This window comes from Lampetra fluviatilis, chromosome 3, assembly GCF_964198595.1.
Source record: "Lampetra fluviatilis chromosome 3, kcLamFluv1.1, whole genome shotgun sequence".
In the NCBI taxonomy this organism is placed as follows: Eukaryota; Metazoa; Chordata; class Hyperoartia; order Petromyzontiformes; family Petromyzontidae; genus Lampetra; species Lampetra fluviatilis.
Window position 1 is genome coordinate 4,200,912 of NC_136277.1, and position 27,453 is coordinate 4,228,364.

The window sequence follows — 27,453 nt, forward strand, 5'->3', positions numbered from 1 at the left end:
GAAACCTTCTGCAGCCAGGCCACCAAGATTGTACGGCTTGCCAAAGATACATAAAGAAGATACACCTCTTCGTCCCATTGTCTCTACTATCAACTCCCCGACTTACAAACTGGCTCGTTTTTTGTCCGAAATCCTACGGCCTTTCACTGGAAAAACCACCTCTGCAGTACTAAACTCTACTGACCTGGTATCAACAATCAAGGGGATTGCCCTGTCCCCAGACGACCTGCTTGTCAGTTTTGATGTGGTTTCCTTGTTCACCAAGGTGCCTGTGCCTGACACCATCGCAATCATTGAAGACTTGGTTCATCAAGGACTGAATGCTGGGGTACCCCCCCTGGTGAGACACTGCTTAACCAATACATACTTCACCTGGAATGGAACCTTCTACAAGCAAATTGAGGGCACCCCAATGGGCTCCCCCTTATCTCCGGTTGTAGCCAACATCTTCATGGAGAAATTTGAGACGGACGCCATCCAGACTGCGACTCTACGCCCGACCTTATGGAAGAGGTACGTAGACGACACTTTTGTCATCTGGCCACATGGCCGGCCTGCTCTAGACCAATTTCTCGACCATATCAATTCCATACACCCAGCCATCAGATTCACCATGGAAGTCGAAAATGATGGCAAGCTACCCTTTTTGGATGTCCTAATCAAAAGGAGACCTGATGGTTCAATGAGCCACTCTGTCTACAGGAAAGCCACCCACACGGATGCTTATCTAAAACCGGATTCCCACCACCATCCATCCCAGAAGAATTCTCTCATCAAGACTCTATATCATAGAGCCCAATGCATCTCCGACCATGAACACATTTCCAGTGAACTCAAACACGTACGCCAAGCTCTTAAGGCTAATGGTTACTCCGACTACACAATCCGCAAAGCCATCACTCCAACCACCAAGAAAGATCCTGTTGAGGAGCCTTTCAAGACCATCACCTTACCCTACATTGCTGGGGTCACAAAAAAGATCTCCAAAATCCTGATTAAACACAAGATCCAGGTCCGATTCAACACAGTACATAAAATCCGTGATCTGGTACCGTCTGTAAAAGATGTGGTTCCAGACATACAGTACCCTGGTGTCTACAAACTAAGTTGCCTCTGTGGTAGCAGTTACATTGGGGAAACCAAACGACATGTCTCGGACCGCATCCGTGAACATAAAGCTGACCTGAAACACTGTAGGACAAACACCTCAGCCGTGGCAGATCACTGTTACAACTCAGTGGGCTCACATGACATTGACTTCTCCAAGACAGAGGTTCTCTGCAAGCCATCTGGCTATCATGAGAGATTCGTACATGAGGCGATCCACATTTACAAACACAGAGACAATTTTAACCGAGAAGATGGATTCTGGCTTAGCAATCACTGGAAGGACGTAATAAACCATTTTGATACACATTAGGGTGGGTAGAATAATACATAGTGTTATATTAAAAATGTATAAGGTATAGGGTGGTTTATAGCAATACAGTATGTAATTTAATGTTGGTTTTGCCTATGGAAGTATATAGTACGGTATAGACGCGTGTGATGTAAGAGAATAAAGTTTAGATGGAAGCATATTATATAATTTTTTACAACGTAGAATTTTTCATGTATTACTTACTGTTAGTAACTCAGCTTATTGTAGAGTATAGTAAGTTTACTGATGATGCTATGTAGTTTATACTTTAGTTTGTCATGCAGTTTATACTGTAGTTTTTTACGTGGTTGTTTAGTAACTACAGCTACATACTATTAACATTCCTTTCCTTTGTTAATGCTCCCCCCCTTCCCCCTCCCCCTTTGATGCTGCTAATCCTGCATAATGCACGGGCATAGTATTGATTTGGAACCCCCCCCGCCCACCTCCTACGCATTTTCCATATGCTGAATTCCTCTTGATATGCAAATTATTTTGTTTAGGCGCTCTTCTTCCCACCTCCCCCCCCTCTAACCCAGCTTAAATATACGCTCCAAGCTTGGGGTGTTTCATTCTTCGCCTGAGGATGGCTGCTTGCGTTGTGGCCGAAACGTCGTGAGAATTGTTTTATTATGTTTTATTTTTTTATTATTTTATTACTTCCCTTCTACGTGACTTTACCGAAAGAACCAAGAAAATGTAATTTTTATTTAAACTTTGACCTGTCCGGTGACAACAAATTGACAGACCATCACAGCACAGCCACCAGATCCAAACAACAAGAGCACAACACTAGCAAGAGCGTTGCTTACGTGAATTACTTTTGTCCGATTAGACCAATAAGTGAGCATAGCCGTCCTCCAATGAAAATACAAACTACAAATTTGATTGACCTGATTTAACAGACGCACTCCAGATCATCATCAGTGTCTCTGTTCTCCACAAAATTAGCACAGGAAGAGACCATCGACCGGTGCTGTGATGCAAAATGCACTTCGTCGGAAGACCCCAAAGCAAGATTCCCCGACCTGCACTAACACGTCCCCTAACGAGGAGAAATGGCGGGAATCGGCCATCATTTTTTGTGCCCTGTGGGCCGAGGGCTCCTGCTGGGCTACAGCTTACTGTACACGAGTTGTGGGTCGACGCGTGGAGACATGGGCAGGCTGCACTGGAGGAGGCTCAGACTCCTCGAGTAGTTCCCCTCGCCCCACCTGGGGACCGCACGAGAGGCACGGGCTGCTGTGTGAATACGCCGGTTGAGCAGAGAGGGGCCCTCCGCTCCACAACGCCAGCTGTGAGAGATTATTCATCGGGGGAATAATTATTGGACGTGATGGATTTTCCTGCAGTGCAAAATGTAATCAGCAGGAAATCATTCCAACCGGTGATTTTGTTACGTGTGTGATTACTGGGCGCAGTGAAGTGCGATCATTGCCCCCGGAACGGGCGAGACGCGAGCTCCATTTTGCTTGAATGAATCAAGCCGAAGTGAGAGAATCCATCATCGTGGCATTCGCGCAAAATCGCCGATTACAGGTAGGGAATGTCCAGTCAGGCTCCGGTCTGTGCCACACAGATTTTGGACCCATCCTGCAAAGAGCGGAGTGGGCAACGGGTCACATGGTGTCCGCATTTGTTCATTCTGAGGGAGTTAAAAAAACGGTTTTTCAAAGAGACCGAGGCCACCGAGTGAAATTAAAATGAGAAGCTGCAATGAAGGACCCTTTATTTAAATCAAGAAAGGGAACCTTTTCTCTGCAGAGCAGAGCCTGCGTCATCTCAGAATGTTCATACAATAGCTGGGTGTGTATTGCCACTGAGAGCACATTATACTGTTGCCTTCCCGAAGTTAAGTTAATTTGAAATTATTATTACAATTTGTGTAACCAGGTGAACACGCAAGAGACCAGGATATTGAATGAAATAAGTAATACTTTAAAATACTCTTTTTAAAACACGCTTTAATGAAATGTACCCTACTCGTAATGGCAGAACTCCATGAACCCAGGAAGTGGACCCGAGGTTTGCCATAATGTAAGGGACCATGGTCACTTACAGCCAACATCAGTTGAGCGTGGACAATTAGACCCAAGCCGAAACATAACATATACAAATGAATGTTTAAAAATATTTTCGTATTTTTTTTAATAGAATATAGTATTGTCATCAGTATGACATAAGCATACCAAGTTTGCAGTCGATACCACATTGGGAAGTGGGTTAAACCGAGTTACAAGATTTGAGGATACGACAACAACAACAGACAGAGTGAGTTAAATAAAAGCGTGTAAAAAAGGCTATACCTTTTCTGGAGTAAATACAGGTGTTGCAAGGCTCAATTACCAAATAGACACAACGATTGTATATCAGTTACCATGTGTGCGTAAAGACGCATGGGACCAGGATAGTCTCATTTGTAAGCGTGACGTGGAAACGCACCGTACGTTGTGACCTGTGTTGATGCCCGCAGGTCGACTCGGGGCTGGTTGCCTACAAGCACGGGGGCTTTTCGGAGCCGCGCTGGGAAGCCGAGGATGACTTTGAGTTCACGGCGCTGTCACCCCCTGCACGGCCGGAGAAGCAGAACTTTCACTTCTCCATCTCCTACCGGCACACGGACTCCGAGCACCGCAGTAGGCTGCTCGCCAACACAGGTTCGTTCCCCCCGTCGCACCGTATCGCCCTGTGCCTGCTCAGGACACCGAGTGGTTACTCGTAAAACCGTTATCTTAGCTTATGAGCAGATTCATAGGCCATCTTTGGACAAATGGATAAAGTTAAATGGTAAAAGTAGAGGTTTTTCAAAAGTCGGTATCAAGCTGCAGTTTGCTGTGTTACAGACCGTATTCATACGTAAACAGTTTTATGACCCACATCTGTTTGTAGGTCGTATTTTTTACGCCAAATTTCTTGTCAAGAACCCTCCACCGCCTGACACGATTGTCACGTTCACAAAGACGCTATTTGCACGTGGCCAATGTATGGATCGCATTCTGAGAAATACATCTCCGCACAGGTGGCTTCAGCCTTTTCATGACTGAATTTAACACGGAATTTGGGGGGGTGGGGGTGGCATTGGATAGATGAAGCTCGTAAAATAATAATTATCCAATGAAATATTTATGTAATCAATTGGTATTACATGAAACAAAATTGCCCCCTACTGCGAAAACTTGGCAGGACCCTCCTGAAAATGAGTCTTAAGGCTCAGGTGAGGCTTCTCTGGGTAAACGAGTGATAGTGATGATGCTGATGTCCAGGCTACAGCGCAGTGCCACGGGGTTTGGGAGTTTCACCATTCTGCTCGAGCCAACGACCCTTTTATTCAAGTGCTAGATTACAGCCGTGTGACAATGTGCCTGGAATCAATTTATTGTTATCACTTTGTCAAAATATTGACACTTCTTCAATCTACAATACATTTGGTTCAACTCTCTAACGTAAAAACAAAAGTAAGATATACAATTAATTCTAGATTTGAAGTTTTCGTGACTGCAAGGATTCATACTCTTTGGTTTTTTCGGTAAAGTCACGTAGGTAAAAAATTCTAATAAATTAAATCACAACGTTTCGGGCGCAACATAAGCGTCCTTCTTCAGGTGGGGACAACTTAAGTGTGTCTAGACACTGGTCATCACGGGTGTGCTTTCGCTAAGTTGTAAGTGTGGAGACACTTAAGCGGTGTTGTGCTTTCACTAACTTGTCCCCACCTGAAGAAGGACACTTGTGTTGCGCCCGAAACGTCGTGATTTAATTTATTTTAAAAATGTACCTACGTGATATACAAATTTAGACTTGTGTATGTAAACAATTGTTACGACGATTGTCTTCCCATTGCAGGAGCAAATGTGACGCAAGGGGGAAGCGTCACGATCGACAAGACGAATCTGGACGCATCAAACGTCCTGACCAAGTTTCCACCCGACGAGCGATTGGATTACGAGGTCACCTTCTACGTGACGCGGTTGCCGGAGTTTGGCCAGCTCTCTGTCGGCGCCAGAAACATCTCTCAAAGTCGACCGTCCTTTTCCCAGCTGGATGTGGAGAGGCGTGGTCTCCGGTACACGCAGGACACGCGTGCGCTGTTGGGAGACGGAGGAGCTGCAGCTTCATTGAATTTTAAACGGAAGGAGCCCGGTGCCGTAGCCTTTAGAGGAAACGCTCACATAGCAGGTGACAGCGCAGCAAACACTGGAAGTGATTTACGTCACGCTAAAATGCACAAGGAGATGGAACTGAAGTTTTGGACCGACAGCTTCAACTTCAGTGTGCGGTTGACACCACGTGATGACCAGGCAAAAGAATCTGAGGACATCAGTGTAATCGCGGGAGAGACCTTTATTGTTCGCATTTTCCCATTGAAAATTCACCCTCCGGTGTTCCAGATGCAGCAGCCCACTCTCCAGGTGGTGTTGGGACAAGCAACGCTCATTACATCGTCGCACCTGCTGACCACAGATAAAGACAACCACGCGCAGGACCTCGTGTACACGCTGATCACTCCTCCCACCAATGGATGGCTGGCCTTTGCATACAACGCCACTGCCTCCGTCCAACAGTTTACCCAGGAGGACATTGACACCATGCAGCTTGTGTTCGTGCAGAGCGGCGGCTTGAGATCATCGGGTGGATTTGACGTGAGCATCAGTGATGGGAAGCACCCTCCGCTCACCCAACGCATTGTGGTCGAAGTGGTTTTACCATCCATATCTCTCTCGAACAACACGAACATCACGATCCTTCAGGGTCAAACATCGGTAAACGTCACAAATGCAATGCTGGCTGCCATTACAAACGTGAGAAATGTGTCACTGCGCTACCACATTACAAAACCGCCAACGCACGGCATTTTAATGAAACGCGGAAAATCCGTCGATACCTTTGAACAGGAAGACATCGATGGAATGCATCTGATGTACACCATGGTAGACTTAACATCTCCTAATGATAGCTTTGTGTTTGACGTTCATTCTCACAACGTGAGCATTTTTGGACAGGCAGTGAACATCTTGGTCAATCCCTTGGTTAAGATCGGGCAAAGGCTGCAAATCAGTCCAGGAGGTGAGGTGCAGCTCGGAGAGGATCACTTGGACTGCAGCCCCCTTGCGCTCTTGACTCAAAGTTCGCCCACATTTCGCATTATTAAACACCCGCAGCATGGCCAGCTACTGTGGAAAAACACGACGCTCAGAGCGCCTAGGGAAACGGACATCTCCCCGGTTGCCCCGGGAGATCGGCGTGCGAGGTCCCGTACGGCTGGGACGAGGATGAACAAACGTGCTGAGCAGGTCTCGATGTTCACGCAAGACGACCTGCATCGTGGACGAGTTTTCCTGAAGGTGGCCGAGAGCAATGCCATTTTGATTGACAATTTGACTGTGGACCACTTTCAGTACGAGCTTTCGGCACAAGGAGTGCAGCCTGCCATTGGGCAATTTGTGTACGAGATTTTATTCCCGAATCGCGATCCGTTTTCCAGCGTGCCGACAGCGCAGATGTTTTTCCCTTTCAACGATTCAAACTCAGCCGAAATTAATATAACACATTTAGTTGAAGGGTACATAATGAACGGAGTTGCAACAGAACAAGATCTAACCATGCCTACATTTAGTGTGGATTTAGAGAACCCAGTTCCGGGAACATTTCACAATTACTATGGGATTTCAGAGAAGACTCTGTATTACATAATTCTTCCCACTTTAATTGTAATTGCCATGCTGGTCATTGCTATCATCGTCATGATCACATACAAGAAGAAGAGAGCAAAGGGCCTGGGTCAGAACTTCTCTTGCGGTTTCAAGGTGGGGAGGATGGAGCGCTCCCCGGCCGTGCCATCGGTGACCGTGACCCCCCTAGACCCGGGGCCCGCCGAGGTCTACCTCTACGAGCCGGTCCCCGACTCGTGCATCGACGACGCGGCACTCCGCGCGCACAGCCCAGAGGCAACGCAGGGTCCGGCGCCGGGCGACGACGACTCGCCGGAGGACGGGGACACCGACATCTCTGCCGCTCCATGCGACTGGAGCCTCATGGACCCGGAGCTGCTGCAGCACTACCGCACGAGCAGTCCTGTGCTGAAGGAGAACCAGTACTGGGTGTGAGACACACCGCGCGTGGTTTCGCCCGCACGGAGCGGCCGACCGACCGACGTTCGATGGCTCTTTATTGGGGGAACGCATGCGACCGTCATCTTGACGAGAACACAACGCTTTGCCAGGTGTGTGTGGCATACACCTGCAGTCTAGCAACAAGGATCGGTGGTTGGTAGATCGTGCTCATAACGTGCGCATGAAGTGTTCCCCTAAAACGGCTGTAAGATGGCCATAGAAGGCAATTTTGCAAAGTTTGAGTGTTTATTTTCTGCGTGCATTTGCCATGTCTGGTTTCCTCGCACATGCAAGATTACTCAAAGGGATCACCCAAGCATTCCAAATTGAAAAAGAGTCTCCAACAGATATGAATTAATCTGACAGTTTAGATCACGTATCCACCGTGGCTACAACTGGAGTTGTGGAGTTAACCCCCCTAGTGCACCGTAGATACGTGTTTTGTTACAAACGTAATTTGGGTCATTTTAAGAATGCTCATTTAAGACCAATGATAATAATGTTTGGAAATTGAAATCAAACGCAAGTAGAAAATATGGCAAAGAAAGGTGAACTACATCAAATTCTAAAATCAAGCAGAGATTGTGTGTGTGATGTTTGGTGCGTTGGGGAGTGGTAATGGTAGCGGTTAGCGCTACGCTGCTCTACGAACCTGGCGACCCGTGTTCGATTCCCGCTCACGGCCAACACCAGTGACGATTATTTGAACCGGTCCCGGGCCTCCCCAAGGTCTACTCGGTCTCAAATGAGTACCTGGTGCCGTGTGTAAACATCGCCACTAGGGAGATAAAGGCGGCCGGGCGTGGTGCTGGCCACCCACCCCTTCATGTGCCGTGCCGTGCCGGCCTTCATAGGTGCTTGCTAACAGCACTTGCCTCAACAGTCTGTTACAGGCTATACGAGGGGTCTTTGTCTTTGTTTGGTGCGTACAAACGAGAGGCGTGTTGGGAGGGGAGCAGTGATTGGGGGAAGGATCGCCACGCCGTGAAACGCACAGGAAACACCACACATTTGAGATATAGTTTTTTTTGTAATGATTGTATGAACTTAAACAATTACAACAGTGTCATTTTGTGCCTCGTTGCTTTTAAAGTAATTGTAATAAAAGGTTTCTGAATGTTTTCCTCCAGTTGAAATCAGACTTTTTTAAGAAGCCGTTTTATATTAAAATGGCAACTGAATGTAAAGGTACAGTGCAATGTTATGAATTGCATTTTAACTCTTATTCAGGACTGTTCTATTTTTGTTACGTAATGGTACATGATATTTATGGAATATATTGAACATTAAATGCTAACACAGTTTATGAGATATAAATGTAACGATTTGGTACGAATTTCAAAATGTTTTCCATGCTAGTTTTTGAATTCCACTTTTTGCTTTGACATGCATTATATTAAATTAATCCTTGCCACCTTGTTCATTTATTGTTGAATTTTCCCAACATTTCCAATAAAAAGTACAATATATTCACAATTACATGTTTCCTATTGTGTGTGATTGTATGTCTGAGTAAGAGTACATTCAAGATAACGATGCCACCGCACCATCTGCCAGATCTTGCAGCTGCTGCACAGGAGACCAGGTGACCTCCCAAGATCTGCCGTAACAGTCTCAGTTTTCAGTTTCATTTACTTGGTATAGCCCTGTGAGCCATTCGTCTCTTGAATCGGGTGCAACCGCAACAAACAAAAAACATGAACAAGAAAACATCTTCAAGTGACTATGCACAAACAGAAAAATCCAGGAAAAAACTGCAAAGTCTTCCAGAAAAAAAGCACAGTACACCAACGCTGTGAAAAAATCCCAGTGGGATGCAAGTTAAACAACAACAACAACAACCACAAGACAACTTGGATTAAAGCCATCATTCTAACTCCGTACTCCAACAAACAAACATGGCCAAACCAAAAAACTTTTCGAAATTACCCAAATAAAGCCATAGGCAATGTAACAGTGATCATAGGAACTGTGACCGAAATTTCACAATAAACGGTCTCCCACCATCGGTATGAGGTGTCTCCCTTAGTCACTGGAATCATGGAGACCGTTCCACTTGCCGATTGTGATTAAGGGGCCCTCCTCCATGCAGCGCACGTTCCACCCAGAGCAACCATATTTGCATATTAATATCGACAACACTCCCTGTCGTGTTTCCCTCCAGACTCCCATGTTGCTTATCCAACTTTTACAACAAAACGCGTCGAATCTGTCTCGGCACCTGTGTTTAAATGGCAGCAACTGCGTATTTCTGAATGATTGGTCTAGTTCTAACTGTACTATGATAATCCGATTTTTATTTGACCAGGTTAGGCCCATTGAACTATTACAGCTCAAGTGATAGCTCAACAAAGTAGCTTATCACGTGGGAATGTATAGCAGCCAAATGCTCTAAAACGCACGTTGCTAAATGTGGAGGGGAAAAAACCCGGAGGACCCAGAGAGAAATCCATGCGATCCCGGAGAGAACACGCAAACTCCAAATAAACAGGCGTCAGGGTTGGGATCGAACCCGCGACCTCCTGTATACCAGGTGAGGTAGTTAACATCTCCTAGCCATTGTGGCGCCCCGTCAGTTCTCTGGTCCAGACAGGCTAGACGGCACTCCTGCCTCAATCACCCTTTTCACTGAACTTGGACTTATCGCTCTTCTCTTCTGAAGTGTTATCGGCAGTCCACCAAAGCCTTGTCCTGTTCTCCAGCATTGTACCTCTCGACTACCTCCTCACAGCCGTCTCAGCTGCTCAAGTACACAGTCCTCTTGCGACCCAACCTTCTACTGGGACTTGTGATCCTACTACATTTGTAGTGACATAAGAAGGGAGGGGCTGCTGGGGGCTCTGGGTCTCTGGGTGGGCCAGACGCTTAAGCCTCTTGGCACCAGGCGTTGGGTTTCCAAGTGGGTCCAGACGCTTAAGCCTTTTGGCACCAGGCGTTGGGCTCTCAGGCGCTTTATCCCCTTGGCGCCGCCAAAGGGGGGGGCTGTGTGTGCTCTGTGGGAGATCTGGGGGCGCACACGGCCCCACCCCTCGTTGGGGACTAGTTATAAAAGCGGAGCTCTCTGGACGATCAGGGCCAGTCGTAGCTCAAGACCCAAGACCCAAGACCAGCCATCGGAGGACCCTGGGAAGATGTGAGAGCCAGTGGTGGGACTCTGGAACTCCCGACTCTACGACCTTGTGAGGGCGAGTTCCAGAGCGTAGCCAGAGTAGAGTATCTAGGCTGTGTACCTAGGCTGTGTACCTAGGCTGTAACAGAGTATCAGGTGTGTTGGAGAGTTGGAGTGTTGGACTGTTGGAGTACTGTTGGAGTGTTGTATTGTAATAAAGAAGTTACCTCTACAAGTGTCTCCGGAACCCGTTACACATTGATGCATTACTGGTAGCGAAGCTTATTTTATGAACACTGTGTTCAGCCTCACTCTCTTAAGTCTGCCAACAGCCGCATGGCTATGGCCAAGGTCCTAACAAACAAACTTGCATCATTGCATATTCCTCGTCCCACACATTCCTATTACCTGTATTTATTCCAGAGTCTTCTGCCCAGTTAACACCTTTCGTGATATTAGGGAATAGTCAAGCGCAACATCACATAACGTGTGAGACGACACAACGCATCAAACCACTCAAGAGGCCTCGCCAATTCATCACAAGCCGAAGTCTCAACTGAGTTTTTTTTAAGCGGCCGACTTATCTCACCTGGGATGCCATAGCAGCCTGGCAGTTCCTACAATCTCCCACCACAGTCGCCCTCCATCCGTGTTGGCTTCACAAGAACTCCAAACCTGTTCTTAAAGTCTCCCTGAAATTGTTGTCACACCTCGAGGATCTTTAGCTTGGCCGTGAGCTTTGCTTCTAGGAGGTGTTACAATGCACCCAATATGAAGCCAACTCACTTCGCAGTGTGACCACGAGGTGTATCACAGCTTTCACCAAATATGTAATCTTGGCTTTATACGCAGAAATCATCTAAGCATTAATTCTAGATTTGAAGCTTTTGTGACTGCAAGGATTCATACTTTGTTTTTCCGGTAAAGTCACGTAGGTAAAAAATGTAATAAAATAAATGAAAACAACTAAATTAAATTACGACGTTTTGGGCGCAACACAAGCGTCCTTCAGGTGGGGACAACGTAGCGAAGGCACAACCGCTTAAGTGTGTCTAAGAGATGGCTGTGACGAGGAATTATATAGTTGCGGGGGATGGAGGGAGGGGAGGGGCCATGGTGAGTGTGTGGGCGGGCTGTCGACTGGAAGGCAACGTTGTGAAAGCAACAGACGCTGGGAGGCAACGCATGTAGTTCAAACTGAAGCTTTGTGATGCATGGGGCGGAAGTAGATAAGAAAGCTAAGATTAAGCATTGCATCACACCACGTTTTAGCAAAGTGGTTACGGTGTATAATGTACTGCTGTAACCACAAAGTTGTCCCTAGCCACGCGATCGAAGTCGCTGTCGTAACAGCCGGATCCCGAGACGAGCACTGCTGCAGATGGAACAGATGCGGTCACCGCCGTCTTTAAAAACCCTTCCCCATCATTGAAGTGCAATAACACTCACAAAACTTCAATCCACAGGGTAAAAAAAATAATGACAGCGAAAAGCCGAGGTTGAGATTGTATCATAGCACGAGGAGCTACATTTCCCTGATTTCAAAATGCATTAAAGTTCCGATGTGTACATTGGGAAACGCGGCTTTGCAATTTTATTTTCGTCCAGCCAACGCCGGGCATTTACGTGACCGTGTTTTAAATCGAGGAACAGAAAGCACGAGTGCGATAAATCATGCTTAATAATGAATGCTGCAGGCTGCCAAGCGTTATAATTTGACACGAGCAGTCGCGCAGCCCCTTCACATGCCCACGGCAATGCACGCGACGGGCGCCTTTCCAGCAGTCGCGCTCCCCGCCAGCCTCGGACACCGTGGCCCGGCAGGCCCCCTCGGGGGCTACGAGGATGACGCCCAATCAGGTCTGGTGGTTCGAGATTTGAAACTTTCGTGACTGCAAGGATTCATATTCTTAGGTTTTTTCGGTAAAGTCACGTAGGTTACTTGATACAGCTATCATGCTGTGACGGTTCCATCTGAAGACGGAAGCTTGTGTTGCCTCCGAAACGTCGTGATTTTTATTTTACTTTATTTTTTTATTTTTTACCTACGTGACTTTACAGAAAAAAAACTAAGAATAGGTCTGGTGGTGTCTCGCGAGGGTGGCTTGAGGAGCCCCGATTCTAGATCCGCACACCTTATGGGCATTGGAGGGGCACGCGGGTCCCAGACGCAAGTGGAGGGGGATCCGCAGTGCCGGGTTGGCTTACTCCTCCACCACCATCATCCTCACGCACGCATGGGTGTGCTGCCGCTTCAGCTGGGCCAGGAACACCAACGCACACATTTCTCTTCGGATATATAATCATCGTTTGCCCCCCTTTCTCTCTTCGTCGCATACGTCACCAACCCATTTTGCTGCACTACCCAAAAGGGGAGTGTGGCATTACACTCCAGTGCTGTTATTCCAATTTGCAACAGCAGGCACAAACACTGCTGTTGCAGTCACAACCCATAACACATTCTGCGGAGGGAGCTGGTAGGAACGTTGGGTTGCTCGGTCAATGGCCAGGGTCAACGGCGGCGTGGTGTATTCCGCAAATATGCCCGACTGAGGGCGGGTACAAGCCGGCGTGAGTAGGTTAAACGTTCAGTTTTATAAGGGCACCACGGGGTGACCAGTCCCTCCCCACCCAGCCCCACCCCTCCCACCCCCCACCCAGCCCCACCCTCACCCAACCCCTCCCCACCCAGCCCCTCCCCACCCTCCCCACCCAGCCCCTCCCCACCCTCCCCACCCAGCCCCACCCTCCCCACCCAGCCCCTCCCCTCCCCACCCAGCCCCTCCCCTCCCCACTCAGCCCCTCCCCACCCAGCCCCTCCCTGCACGACGGACGGACGCAATAATCTCCTGTGGGCTGGTGTAACCAGGAGGTTCCTACCAGTATTACTCCAGCTTAAGTGGATATACAGAATTCAGATTACAGTTACCTATCATGCATGAATTGATTACTTTTTTTTATCATGACACTCGGGGTTTTATTGTACTTTAAATGATCCCAATTCGTATCAGCAGCATGCAACGTTGCTGGAGTCGAAGCAATCAATGCAATATTATGCCACAAAGCCCAGGTGCTATGGGAGCCGTTATTTCCGAGTTTAATTCCACCAAGTACTACTTTGCATAAAGTAATAATGGGGGAATAATCTCAGCTCATGAATCACGGAGCAGTAATGCAATTTTTGGGATTATACCCAAATCCCTTTCCGAGCCCACGAGCCGCTCTGGTCGATTCTGCCCCGCAGAACGAGGCACAGCGGAATGTGTCCACGGAACGGAGGAACGAGTCTGGCGAGCTGGCATCGACCACCTGGACTGGAATGATGGCTCAAGCGTGACGTGAATCGAACTTGAGTCAGACGTTCAAGCATTGGTGGAAATTCAGATGTCTGTGGTTGATGCATGCCGAGTACAATACTCGAATTGTACATCTTGTGGGTTATTTTCCAGCACACGTGTGTTGCTGAACTAGTAACGAATTTGGCACGTTTTATTTACGTGACAAACCTTCCTAATTGGTTGTGTCCGGTAGTGGCGGGTTTAACGACACTTTATATTTACACGATCTAAACAACAACAAAAAAGCTCTCTTATGGATCAAATACACTGTGTACTGAGGCCCCCTTGACTCTGGCTTTGTGATTGCAACACAAAAGCCGCTATCTCACGTGTTCTACCGTTTCACAAGAAACCACTCAATGCAGTTTTACGACGTGAAAATGGGGCACACAATGACTTGTGATACTTTAAACATAAATATTTCAAGTGCATGGAAAAGTTTGGTGTAATCTCACTACTGCGCACTGTATCCAATTGTAAATACTCTCCTCTGCAGTGCGTGATCCAGAAAGATCGACGAGCACACACAACGCATTTATTTAAGTTGTAAAAAGGCACACGAAATAATCTGCAAGAGGCCGATCCAGTGGGAATTCATATCCGCTCAATCATTTTCCAAAATGCCTTGTGAAATGCGGATACATTTCTAATTCTATTTGGATTTGTGACGCTCTTATAAACAATCTTTCACTATAGCTGTTATCGTCCACAATCAATCTGCACTTGAATAAGATTTTATTATCTCCATTGGTCGGCAGAAACCAGAGGTCATAGTTTCCGTGCTGTTGACAGATCCATTTCATCCACCGTCAATCTTCTTCAAAGCAGGATGCACCGGACGTGAGAATGTCCAGCAATTAAAACAGCTCTCTTACACCACGTACCCAAACATTTCACACGCAGGCTTTTGCAGCAAATGTCACGATAAATAAATGATGTTTTCGTCGGCCAAATTAGTAAAGCTGTCACGTGAAAACATGCACCAATCTATTCCTTGCTTCAGCAAACTGTGATGTGGAACAGCACTCCACACATAGTTGACAATTAGGTACGATTCTTCGCTGGGAGTTGCAACCAGCATAATCAGGTGATTGCCACAACTGTGTTGTCATCCATTATTAACGAATTCAAATTCGACAGCGGTGTAAGCCTGGTTTGTATAACTATACATACACACTCGGTAGATATCTCGAGAGAGAGAGAGTGGATCGGGAGAGTGGATCCAGAGAGAGGGATAGTGGATCCGAGAGAGAGTGGATTTAGACTCTCTCGAGAGAGAGTGGGAGATTGGGGTCTCATCCCTTTAAACGTGCACGTGCCCACCAGGGGGCGATGGCACCACAAGCCGTATTGAAGTTGGCACGTCATCAAGGTGTGCACCAGCTTCTGCCAAGTACTGTTTGATGATCACCCAAAAATTTTAGGTTAGTAACAAGTATTACCCGTAAAAACAAAGTTTTTCACTATAAATCCTTTATATGCGTGGCGGCTAGAGTCCTCTCGTCCTCTGGCTTGAGATGGCTGCCACCTATGGGTCAGATGATTGCATGGCAGCATTAAGCAATTGGTAATGAAATATAATATTTTTGTCCTAAGAATTGTAAAATTTTGGAAAAAAAATTTCACGAACATTAATTGTCACGCACAACGAGTCTGTGTGGAAAATGTCAGCTCGATTGGATCATGGGAAGTGGGTTAAAAAACGACTGGAAGATTTGCACGGTCCTAAGCAAGCAAGCAAGCGAACTTAATATAAAGGGTTTAAAAAAACGAACCTTCAAACTAATTAAAATTATTTTACAAAGACACCTTAATATACACCCTAGAAAGTGTACAATGCTTGCAGTGTCATGCCAATTGCTTTACATACCCTGGTTTCAGACCGGTTAGTCTCTGGGAGACCCGCTTGTATTTTGATGTCACCACTTAAACACATTTCGATTTAAAGCTTTCGTGACTGCAGAGATTCATCTTCTTGGTTCTTTCAGTAAAGTCACGTAGAAGAGAAATAATTAAATAAATAATAAAAATAAAACATAATAAAATAAAATTCTCACGACGTTTCTGCCACAACACAAGCAGCCGTCCTCAGGTGAAGACAGATCCGTCTGAAAGAGAGCGCTCCAATGAACACTGCTAAGCTTGGCAGCGTATTTTAAGCTACTCCCACCCAGCTTAAAATACGCTGCCAAGCTTAGCAGTGTTCATTGGAGCGCTGTCTTTCAGACAGCTCTGTCTACACTTAAACACAGTTACGTCACCTTGGGTGCACTTTCAGGCATGCTCAGTGTTTCAACACACGTCCTAAAAAAATCACATCTGAAATATTCACCAACAGACATTGAGTTTCAATGTGATTTCTATAGGGTCTGGTTCAAGGCCGTAGCCATGGAGTCAACATTGGTGGGAACCAAATCTTCCAGAAAAAAAACTATAAATTAGAAAACGAATTTCGTGCCCAAAATATAAAAAAATTCACTAACACAGGATGGATTATACTAATGTCTAATAGTGTATTGTATTACATTGCTCTGTTTTTTTACCTTTTCTTGTTTCATTGTATGTAATGGCAGAGGTTAGGGATTAATAAAGTACAACCATAACCACAATCATATAAACAGAAATCAATTTTAGAGCAATATATTGGGGGGGGGACATTTTGAGCATATTTGAATATTATAATTACGGTCTTGGTCTGGTTGTTAAAACAATTGTTTTTCATAACCGGTAACCACATTGTAAAAAAAAAGTCAATAAACCTGTTAACAGTTTGCCGCACGTGCAATAATGAATAACAAACATGAAAATGCAGCCCCGTGTGCGTTCGTCATCGTCCGTGTGGGTGTCCTGGTCGACACACTCGACTTGCAATCCCGAGATCGTGGTTCGACGCAATCTCGCGGCTCTGCAGCCGAAACGGTGGAGCGAGTTCCTGAAATCCGCCACTGCCCTCGTCCATCCACCAGTACAAAGGGCACTGCAGTCAACTGGCAGTTTTCGTGTCGTGGGGTAAAGTGTGGATTCACACGAGTACCTGGTGCCATGTGAGATAAAAGCGGCCGGGTGTGGTGCTGGCCACCCACCCCCTCGCGTGCCGTGCCGGCCTTCGTAGGTGCTCGCTAACAGCACTTGCCACAAGTCTTTTCAGACTATACGGGGGAACTTTGTCTATGGTGTTGGTCACCAACCCCTCGTGTGCCGTGCCAGCCTTCATAGGTGCTCGCTAACAGCACTTACCCCAACAGTCTATCCAGGCAAGACTAAGCGAGATCTTAGCTTTTTTTCAACAGTTTTACTGAACTTGATTCCTCTGTTTGTCGTGGTCAAATCTTGTCATCAAAATTTTGTCCACTTACCGTTGTCCAAGCAATTCCACATTTTGCACACGTGCTCATATCCGGTGACAATGCATGCCTGTATCAAAATCGGCATCAATTAATTCGCTACTTTAAAGCAATGTATGGACGGATTATTAATTATATTTTTGTTGTTGTCAAAAACGCCGCGGTCATTAAACTGTGGAATCGGCTCGCACAAAACGCAGGCGCCGCGTATCTCATGCGCCATTGACGCACTTCTCGACCGTGAGTCAAACGAAGTTGTTAGTAAAACCGTTGTGAAAAAAAAAACTTTTTTTAAGGAGTTTATTTGTCATGGGACTAAATGTGCCAAGGGCAGAACTCCTCATTCTGCTGCAGCGGCCGCAAAGAGAAGCAGCAGCATCAGCTCACAGTCCACCCCAGGCGACACTGCTGCTGCTGCTGGGACGACAGAAAGAGGCCAGACACGTGGCCCCTCCGGCTGTGCACGAGGGAGAGGAGCACTGCACAGGAGAGCTGCGAGCGCTGGGGGGGGGGGGCTCTTGACTTTGGTGGGAGGGAGAGAAAATAGCCGCCACAGTCAGTCGGGTTAGCTTGGGGGGAAAATGCTCTTCACTGGTGGCGCGTTATGATTGCTCGTGAACATCAACTTGGCACAATTTTATTTCACTAAATTGGTTTGGCGAAAAAGTGGATGGAAAAATAAACCACGCATCGACATTAAACCAGAAGTTGTTTTTTTATTGGGCAGATGTAAATTCACCGAGCCTGCATTATTCAACAGTTGTATTCCTGCAACCACCCAGTGGCTTATGTAAGGGGCAAGACGCACGCTTGAAAGTCGACATCGCAGACCTTGTCACATTGCCCATGGTTAACGGTGCAGTGCAGGGAAAATGGGTCATACGCTCATTTGCTGGGCAATGGAATCCAGGCACTTAGGGAAATTGTGGGAAGTGGTCAACAGAGATAACAAGACGTACATTGTGCCCCTCCCCAAAACCCTTGTGGGCCCCCAAATATAACTGGCCCATCTCTATTCACCTCCCAAATATCAATATCGTTCTCAGGCCCATAATAAACTAGCACGGCCACATCAGGTATTCTTTTGGCAACTGCAAATGATGAAAAGGCATCAATCATGTGGAGTGGTATACTGCCAAACCCACACATTGCCTGCAATAACTGCAAATGCATTTCAGTTTAAAACACTGTATTTATCTGGTTTCTTAACAAATAAAAAGTGAGAATTCTTAAAGATTACTTATTTTTCCAAAGTAAAACATACTGATGACCGTGACCTATTGCTCTCACCCACCCATGCACTATCACATGCACATTATGATATGAACTCATGTCTAACATGACACTGGCCATTCTGTAAGGTTTTTACTCATTGTATGTACTCTACATCCCTTTAATTAGCACTCACATCATGCAAATCATTTTTATGCAAAAGCCGCGAAAACACATAACTGGCGTTTATATAAACATTTAATTTCCCCTGAATATTCACCACATTTTACAGAACTGTTAGGATCCAAGCAGAGAGGCGCTATTCCATCTGGCATGGCTGTGGGATCAGGTGGTCGTGCACTCAAATTACTTTATCCACCCACCAGCACACTACAGCAGCGTAGAGAAGCGTGCGAATTGCCGTTTGATGCCACTTAATCCTCAGAAGCTACACTTTTAGAAGACAGCGGCAACCAAGAGTGCATTATTTAATCCCCTAGACTGTAGTTTTTAAAGCGGTAATGATGTGAAGGTCATGAATAATACTGCACTGATATACCCACACGCATAATACACGTGTTACAAATGACACAGCACGATGGCAGATAAAAGTAATATTTACGCAGCGCTGCTAAAAAAAGGCGTTTGCTTAATGAAGGAAATTCCATCTGCAGCCTTGTGCCATCCAACGTGAGCTACAGTAAACAGTGGCTGCGCGATTTCCCTGTAGTAGAAGGTGCCATGCAGTGACACGCCGGACGTTGGGGCGTCTTGACGAGTGACGCTCCCCCACCACCACCACCCCTTCTTTCACTGCCGGGTGGAGCTTCGTGTGCCCGCGAGTCTCAGCAGCGGGTAGTCTGTGCTGCCCCCAGCCGGCATCCTCCTGCACAGCAGTCACACAGGGTTTTTTTCATTTCATTTCATTTATTAGGTATAGCCCTGTGAGCCATTCGGCTATTGAATCGGGTGCAACCGCAACACAAAAAAACAAAAATATGAACAAGAAAACATCTTAAAGTGACTATGTGCAAACAGAAAAATCCAGGAAAAAACTGCAATGTCTTCCAGAAAAAAGCACTGTCCACCAACGCTGTGTGCAAAAATCCCAGTGGGATGCAAGTCAAACAACAACAACAACCACAAGACAACTTAGATTAAAGCCATCAGTCTAACTCCGTACTACAACAAACAAACATGACCAAAATAAAGCCATAAAAGCAATGTAACAGCGATCATAGGAACTGTGACCGAAATTTCACAATAAACGACATAAACAACATGTACCACCAAACACAGGGGGCCACACGACAGACGCGACACACGCACAGAGTTCCTCCTCTCTTCACTCCTTCAGATCACAAGCGGCCGATCACAGCACACATTGAGATCAGAATAGCGCATTGTATGTTGAACTTCTTTCGCGCCGTACATAGCCAACCGTGTGAACATTTACAGAATCGGCACGAATTGTTTATTAGCAGAGACTGTATGCCCGTGAATGTTTTGTTTTTAAATGTTGGGTTATTGAGGTTAGGAATTGAGGTTATGGATCTGTGTTTGGATTTAAAAAAAATCATAGTTGTTGGGAAGATACTCAAAGGCTGAAAGTGCCAAGTGGATAGTAGGAAACAGCACTGTTTGCGGTGGTAGCGGGGGAAGGACAGCAAACTAAACACAAAAGGCAGTTTTACAGAAATGAGTTTTAAATCTAGCTTTAAAAGTGCCATAGCTCCAGTCGCATCCGAACATCCGAAGAACATTCCAGACGGCCACAGAAGTACATCTGCAAGCACGCGATGCAGTGTCCATCTCTGCTCGACGACTAGCCAAAAGCCGCTGTGAGGATGACCGGAGTCCACGTGATGGTTGATGTTCCTTGATGCCAAGAAAAGGTATGAAGAGGTATTTAGAGGTGGTTATGAGTGACCAGCATAATAGACCCACTGCTGATAAACGCAGACTGCACCAGCGACTCATTTAAAGCCGAGTGTTCAACCCAAGGGAGCCCCAGAATACATTCAGACCCCGATGGCCAATTACCTTGCTCATGGTTAAGTGTCCCAACGCGGTGCTCTTTGCTTGTCGTGTACCCCCCCCTCAACTAGACCCATCAACTGTCCATGTAGCCCAACCAGCATATAGGCCTCATATGTTTTTTTTTATTAAATAATTGAATGGTTACTATACTCTTTGGGTCTTTCGGTAAAGTCACGTAGGTAGAAAATTAAATATACCTACGTGACTTTATCGAAAGAACCAAAGAGTACGTGTTGTCTATATTTATTTAAAGTTGCGCATTTTGATGCAACGTCACATTTCTCAGCCCCCCCCCTCCCCCATCGTCACAAATGTCTGACCCTCCCCCTAGGTGCGTGACGTCATTTATGGACGGCCCGTTTTCAAACGACACTTTTGTTTTGCTTCTTTGCACAAGTGGGTGGGGAACCGGAGCCACCCGGAGAGAGAAACCCCCCAAACACGAACGAGGCGCCAACACTCCATCCCTGTACGTGTGGAAACAAAATGGCGATTTAGTCCACTTGCTATCCTGCCTTCTCTTGGCGAGCCACGGCAATGGCTCCTCCTTGACAGCCACGGGGAAGGGAGTTCCACGTTCGTGCGATCCACAAACCCCTCGCTGCCTCAGCAGTGCTGGGTTACAGGCCACGTCGAGAACGACCATTTGATTTGCCTCCAGCAGAGCCAACTTACAGCCGATTTTCTGTCCCTTTTTCTCGTGCACAGCTTTTCTCATGCAGCGCTATCAACTCAGCACTCTCATCATTAGACCTCCTTTGCCAGTACCAAAATATAATAATAGGGATTTCCCCTTTTTTTCTGGCAACAAAACTGAAACCTTTTTACGAGGAATCATGTGTGCATTAACCACAATACTTATGGTCAAAATGCAAACAGAAAAGACACTGATAATATATGCATTGTCCTTGAAACTGGTGTGGACCAATCAGCTTCAAGGACAATGCATCTGTCATCAGAGTGTGTTTTTTGTTTGCATTTTGACCACAAGTATTGTGGTTAATGCGCACGTGATTCCTTGTAAAAATGTTTCAGTTTTGTTGCCAGAAAACAGGGGAAAAACCCCTATTATCTCAACACTCTCACTTTATTATCTGTCAATCACCACGCGACCCCCCGAGGGTTATGCACGCACACACGGCAATGTCTGTTTTCATTTCATGCTGTGACAGGTAACACAAGTCGTGTATTGAACAGAACATAAAAGCATTAATCAATGCATGTCGTGCCCTCTTGCCTAACAACATTAACAATCTCTAATTGTGCGTGCACAAACCGTCCCCTGTTAACTTTGCCGTGGCGCTTACGAACCTTGCCCAAGCTACAGATGCATAGCCAGGAGATATTTTGACTGCCATCTGTGCTCGGTGGTAGATTTAAAGGAGTTCCATGGGGGGGAACAGGCTCCCTCCGAACACGCCCAGCCAAACAATCCCGCATCTGCCGGTGTCTGTACCTCCTCTCTCTTGTCACGCTTGGGAAGCGGGCAAATGCGACGGGACTGTCTGATGCTAAGCTCAAGAAAGCACAGCGCAAGCTGAGCACAGCACAGCACGGTACGTTGTGCAGAGACACGAGGGCCAAAGGTGGAGCCAGCACCGTGCAGAGACGTGTGTTGGACAGGCGGCATGGGGTCAATGCCCTGTCCTTTGAGCAATTTCCAGGAACAACAAAAAAAATAATGGCAAATGTTCTTCCCCGGGAATAATTACACCCGCATTGAGTTTCTTTTATTTATTTTTTATTTCAACACGTATTCTAAATGCTATTTTAGTGACGCTATTAAATAAAACCCATTCTAATTTATAACCTGGAAATGATCGAATGTCGACCGTAATCATGCAATTCCATCGCTATGCCGAGCCGTGGACTTTCTCCCTCGGCGACATCGCATTCATCACAGCAGAGGCGGTGTCAACCTTCATTGTCCCTCCAATTATACTATTAGCGTTTATCGCCGATTCCATCTCAATGTTGCTCGCGGCTTTTAGCTTACAGAGCAACACAGAAAGCAACCTTCATGGATCCACCGAATCACATCGCAAATATGTGCACGACTGGCTTGCTGTTTGCACATACACGCCGAATAATCCTTCACAACCGACAAGGTTGAATTACGTGTAAGAGCACAAGTTTGCAATGTTCTGCGTGTAGTATTGCGGACTGGGCTGAGACTATAGACTATGAACCAAGGCCGTAGCCATGAAGTCAACATTGGGGGGGACCAAACTAATTTCCTGCCTAAAATAGAAAACAATTCACTAACACATGGGATGGACTTTGATTATATTTTTTACAATAATGTCTAATAGTGTATTATATTTACATTGCTCTGTTTTTTCTTCTTTACCTTTTCTTGTTTAATTGTATGTAATGGCAGAGATTAGGGATTCATAAAGTACAACCATAACCACAATCATATAAACAGAAATCTATTTTATAGCAATATATTGGGGGGACATTTTGAGCATATTTGAATATAATTCAGGTCTTGCGATGAACCACAGACAAGCTGCCTGGGATCCAACAGTAAGATGCGATCGTGTGGAACGTGGGAAGCGCTGTAGACTGAGACTGGGATCCAACGCTAAGATGCGATCGTGTGGAACGCGGGAAGCGTTGTAGACCGAACGTGCCATGGAGCAGGGGCCAGTGCATGGTGCCACTTGCAACACAGCCAGGGGCTGCGGCTTCATGGAGACTGCTCTCCAGTGGCCCTGCCCACGACCCTGTGAACACCGTGAAGCTGACTGAAGCAAAACAATCGATTGCTGTACACGTGCGAGCATCACGCAAACGCTGCAAAAAACACACACGTGGCACCCTGCTGCAGGAGCACATCTTCGTATCTCATTCACACCGCTAACGAAGGAATACAAACTGATTGGAAATTATAAATGCTCCAGAGAAATCGAGTGTGTGGAAGATGAGGTGATTAAATGCCATGATGTAGAGGAGCCCTTTGTAAATCCATTGCCGGTCGGAGGCCTCCACACGCGGTGACAGACACAGGGTTGTCTGACCACACGTTTCCATGCTCGCCATTGCACTTTGGTGGAGGGGGGACCCAGGGACCAGGTGAGGGATCGCTCACCACTCGCAATAATAATAATAAAAAATACTCGCATCAAACTGCAACGCGGTGTGTCGCGCAGTGTCCACTCGCTCTCGATCAGCGAGACCGACTCGGGTGCGAGGAACCACAGACAAGCGGGAAGGCAGCCACGCGGTGCGTGTCGGCGTCAACAATTTCCAAAGCTCTCCAGTCCTCTGTATATTAGGGTGGTATCGGTCCAATAAAATACGTTCCTTCAAAGTGGGCAGGTAGGAACTTGGTTGGACAGCGCATTTGTGTACGACAGAAAGCTCGCGGTCACGTGACGCACTTCAACCAATCCGGGAGCGTACATGTTTGGGAGGGGCTATGCACGACAGACAAAGAATCCCTGGTGGGCAGCGTGGAACTGTTGTTCCTACCTGTATGAGTGTTTGCACGTGGGAGAAAACCGGAGCACCCGGAGAAAACACCACCTCCGATTAGCGCGGTTGGCCATGTACGGTGTGAAAGAAGCTCAGCATACATACAGAGGAGGCACGAATCTATGCCATGCAGATGGAGCAGGTGGAGTCTAAGTTGATGCTGTACCGCATTCTCTTGGCAAGTCAGGGCATGGCACCTCGACACCCATGGGGAGTCTCATAACGTTTGTGCGGTCCACCAACCCCCACTGCCTCCACAGCGCTGAGTTACAGGCCACGTGCATAGCCATAGCCAGGAATCAAACTCAGGTCGCTGGTTTCACAACACCCGAACAACTACGCCACCACTTCACCTTCTAGACATGCTGTAATAAGTGAAAAGGTCAAGGTTGTTAACTGCCATACTTTGGTAATGCTTGAACGCGATGTGAGCTGTATTCGAAACTGATGAAGACAATTCTTGCACTACAGAAGCCCAATCTTTGTTTGCTTCCTTACAAACTAAGGGAAGGGTGCATTGTGAAACAAATCGTATTCATATTGTGTCCGTGACAAATGTCAAGGTGCACAGCAACGAGATGAGGTGATGCATCAGACAGCCATCAGCGTCAACAGTCACTCCCACTCCGCCAAAACCCTACAGGTGCCGTTTGCAAAATGGGTGAATTGTTTTAACCGAGGCTATTTTATTTGGCATGCATATTCCAAAACCATGCCAAGACAAGTTGATGCATCTGCAAAAACGATGCCAAGATCAAATTTAACAAATTAAATACCAAATTATATTGATGTAGGTGTCAGTGACTGAGCTTCGAGAATCACTTTTACTCCAGACAAAAATCTCTCTCATCTGAGATGGATACAATCGGGGCTAAAACCATGGCTCGGTACTCATTTAGTCGTCAGCCTCTGAGTCCCCTCCACTTGGCTGGCCATCGAACAATGATGGCCACTGCATCGTGCGCTTTCAGATGCGCTTCTGCGGCCGTCTGGAATGCTCTTCCTCCCTATATTAGGAAGCCACTGGAGCTATGCACCTTTAAATCATCTAGATTGAAAACTCATTTCTTTAGAACAGATTTTTGTGTTTAGTTTGTTGTCCTTCGTCCGCACCTCCGATTAGCACGGTTGGCTGTGTATGGTGCAAAAGAAGTTCAACATACGTACCATTTAATATCCATAAGACGTTTTTTGGGTGAGATCGCGTAAATATAAATGTGTCGTTAAACCCTTCACCACCTGACACAGCAAATTAGTAAGGTTTGCCACGTAAACAAAACATGCCAACAACTCGTTACTAGTCCAGCACACCGGTGTGTAAATCCACAACATTTACAATTCGGTCGCGGAAGCCTACGTGTTAAACCGTACCCTTTCAAAGTCAAACCGTGCGACTAAATGAGCCAGAATTCGTACCATCTTTTGATTTCCTCTTTTACTCTGCCATGGAGCTCTGCATTGGGCGAGGACGTGAAACAGCGCCGCACGCAAACTAAAGAGACAGCCAGAGTAGCGTGCACGCACCTCGTGTGTTGCATTCCCAAAGGGGGCATCTGGAGAGAATTACGCTCCTCTTATCTGCAACCCTCTTAACTGCATATATTATCTTATTTAGAAAACCTCCTCTGTTACCAATGATTATTCACAGTTAACAGCGGTCATGAGGAGCGCTCGTGGCGGGTTCGACGATAAGAGTCGTGTGGAATGTAGGCAATGTCCCATGTCTGAGTGGAGAGAGAGATGGTGATGCCACCAACGTGAAGACGATCATCGTTAATCTTGCTGCTACTGAGTGATGATGCTACACTTGCTGATAATGTGATGTATTTATCCATACAAGCGAATCCGAGTCTCAAGCTTATTTTTTTTTGCAGGAGCCTACATTCAAATGTTTGATCAATGCCACTTCAAATGATTTGCATGTGGTAAGAAATAGGGATGCCGTGCACAATGCAACGAATACAAGATGATATCACTCAAATGTACGCACAGATGGGTTCAGGTATCCGTTTGCTGAACTGCCATGTCCTTGACATTTTGCAGCGAAATAAGTTTTGGAGTTTCGCCAATATATATCATTCACCAACGCCCGTTTAGACTCCCACACATAGGCACGAATGAGACACCGCAATCCTTTTGAATGCACACGTGTCGAGGCTGTGTGGGAAACATGGCCAGGATTGAGTGTGGGGGTCACGTAAGGGACAAGGGGACCACGCCCAGTGAAATCATTAAAGAAGGGCGCAATAAAAACCACAAAAAGGTACAGATTGGCGGGAAAGAGGAGTGGAGGAGAGGGGAGGTGTAAGGAAGGGGGTGTGAGGCAATGGTTCGGGGCACCGGAGATGAAAATGCTGGCCATCAACAACAGTGTTCGTTCTCTGCAAGTGTTGGTGTTGATGGACCAACGACTCCTACACAAGTGCTTACTCTCTCATACACGCACTCACTCTCTCATAGATACGTACATACACACATTTACTCGCTCATACACGCGCTCACTCTCTCATAGATACACACGCTCGCTCTCTCATATACGCGCTTACTCAGTGGTGTAACCCAATGTGTGATACTTGAGGCTGACCATGATCGGGAAGATATCTCATGCAGAGGCTGATGGGGCAAAAAGGAACGTCTCACCTGCATGAGGCAGGTAGCTGCTGTTACAGCCCCTTGCGGGGACTCGGCAGAATATTTGTGGCTAGCATTGCTGCTTACGAATCACACCTTTTCGCGTGTATCTGAAGCACTGCGTACAAATCTGGTTCCATAACGACTTTATCTCTTGCGATAATTCATAATTACATTGGTACATATTGCATCGATTCAGACTTTCTCGTTCCATGTTATCTGGCCCGCTGGTGGATTTCAGGTCTGGGGCACTATGGTGGTGATATGACTACCTCGCCTGGTATGCAGGAGGTCGTGGGTTTGATCCCAGCCCTCATACCTGTTTGCAGGGATTTTTCTCCTGGTCCTCCAGTTTTTCCCTCCACATTTAGAAACATGCATTTAGAGTATTTGGCTGCTATATATGTCCACATGATAAGCCACTTCTGTTGAAGCTATCATTTGTGGCCAGGTCGCTTCTGAAAAAAGAGCAATACAGCTCAGTGGGCCTTACCTGGTAAAATAAAAGAAAAGTTTTTTTCGTTATAGTTTTCTTCAGAACAATTGAGGAGTCTCTCACCGCATGGATGTGGAGTGGCCAGAACTCCAGGACGAGGACTGCTCCCGCCATGACAGCAACGGGTGAAGAAGAGAGAGAAGACACGCGCGCCACCACCATTAGCAACGTCGTGACAACAGGCGAAGCGCAGCTCCCTCACGTTGCGTTCACAGCACCGTGATCAGCGTTGACGTCAAGGCACGACGTGACAGTGAACTGATCACAAAGGGC

At 46.6% G+C, this 27,453-nt stretch overlaps 2 protein-coding genes across 4 annotated transcripts in view; one reads left to right on the plus strand and one right to left on the minus strand.

Annotated features, from left to right (window-relative positions):
• Positions 1–8,983, plus strand: part of LOC144951671 (chondroitin sulfate proteoglycan 4-like) — a 69,798-nt gene extending 60,815 nt beyond the window's left edge. Inside the window, exons 9-10 of the mRNA XM_078881968.1 lie at positions 3,894–4,077; positions 5,264–8,983. Of these exons, the coding sequence (XP_078738094.1) occupies positions 3,894–4,077; positions 5,264–7,524 (2,445 nt within the window). The 3' untranslated portion in view covers positions 7,525–8,983. The remainder of the gene's footprint in view (positions 1–3,893; positions 4,078–5,263) is intronic.
• Positions 8,984–18,062: 9,079 nt separating this feature from the next.
• The window catches only part of LOC144951713 (uncharacterized), a 71,875-nt gene continuing 62,484 nt past the window's right edge, over positions 18,063–27,453 (minus strand). For all 3 annotated transcript variants that reach the window (XM_078882048.1, XM_078882057.1, XM_078882039.1), the window contains 2 exons: positions 27,244–27,281; positions 18,063–19,419 (listed from right to left, as the gene is read on the minus strand). In XM_078882048.1, the coding sequence (XP_078738174.1) occupies positions 19,344–19,419; positions 27,244–27,281 (114 nt within the window). In that variant the 3' untranslated portion in view covers positions 18,063–19,343. The remainder of the gene's footprint in view (positions 19,420–27,243; positions 27,282–27,453) is intronic.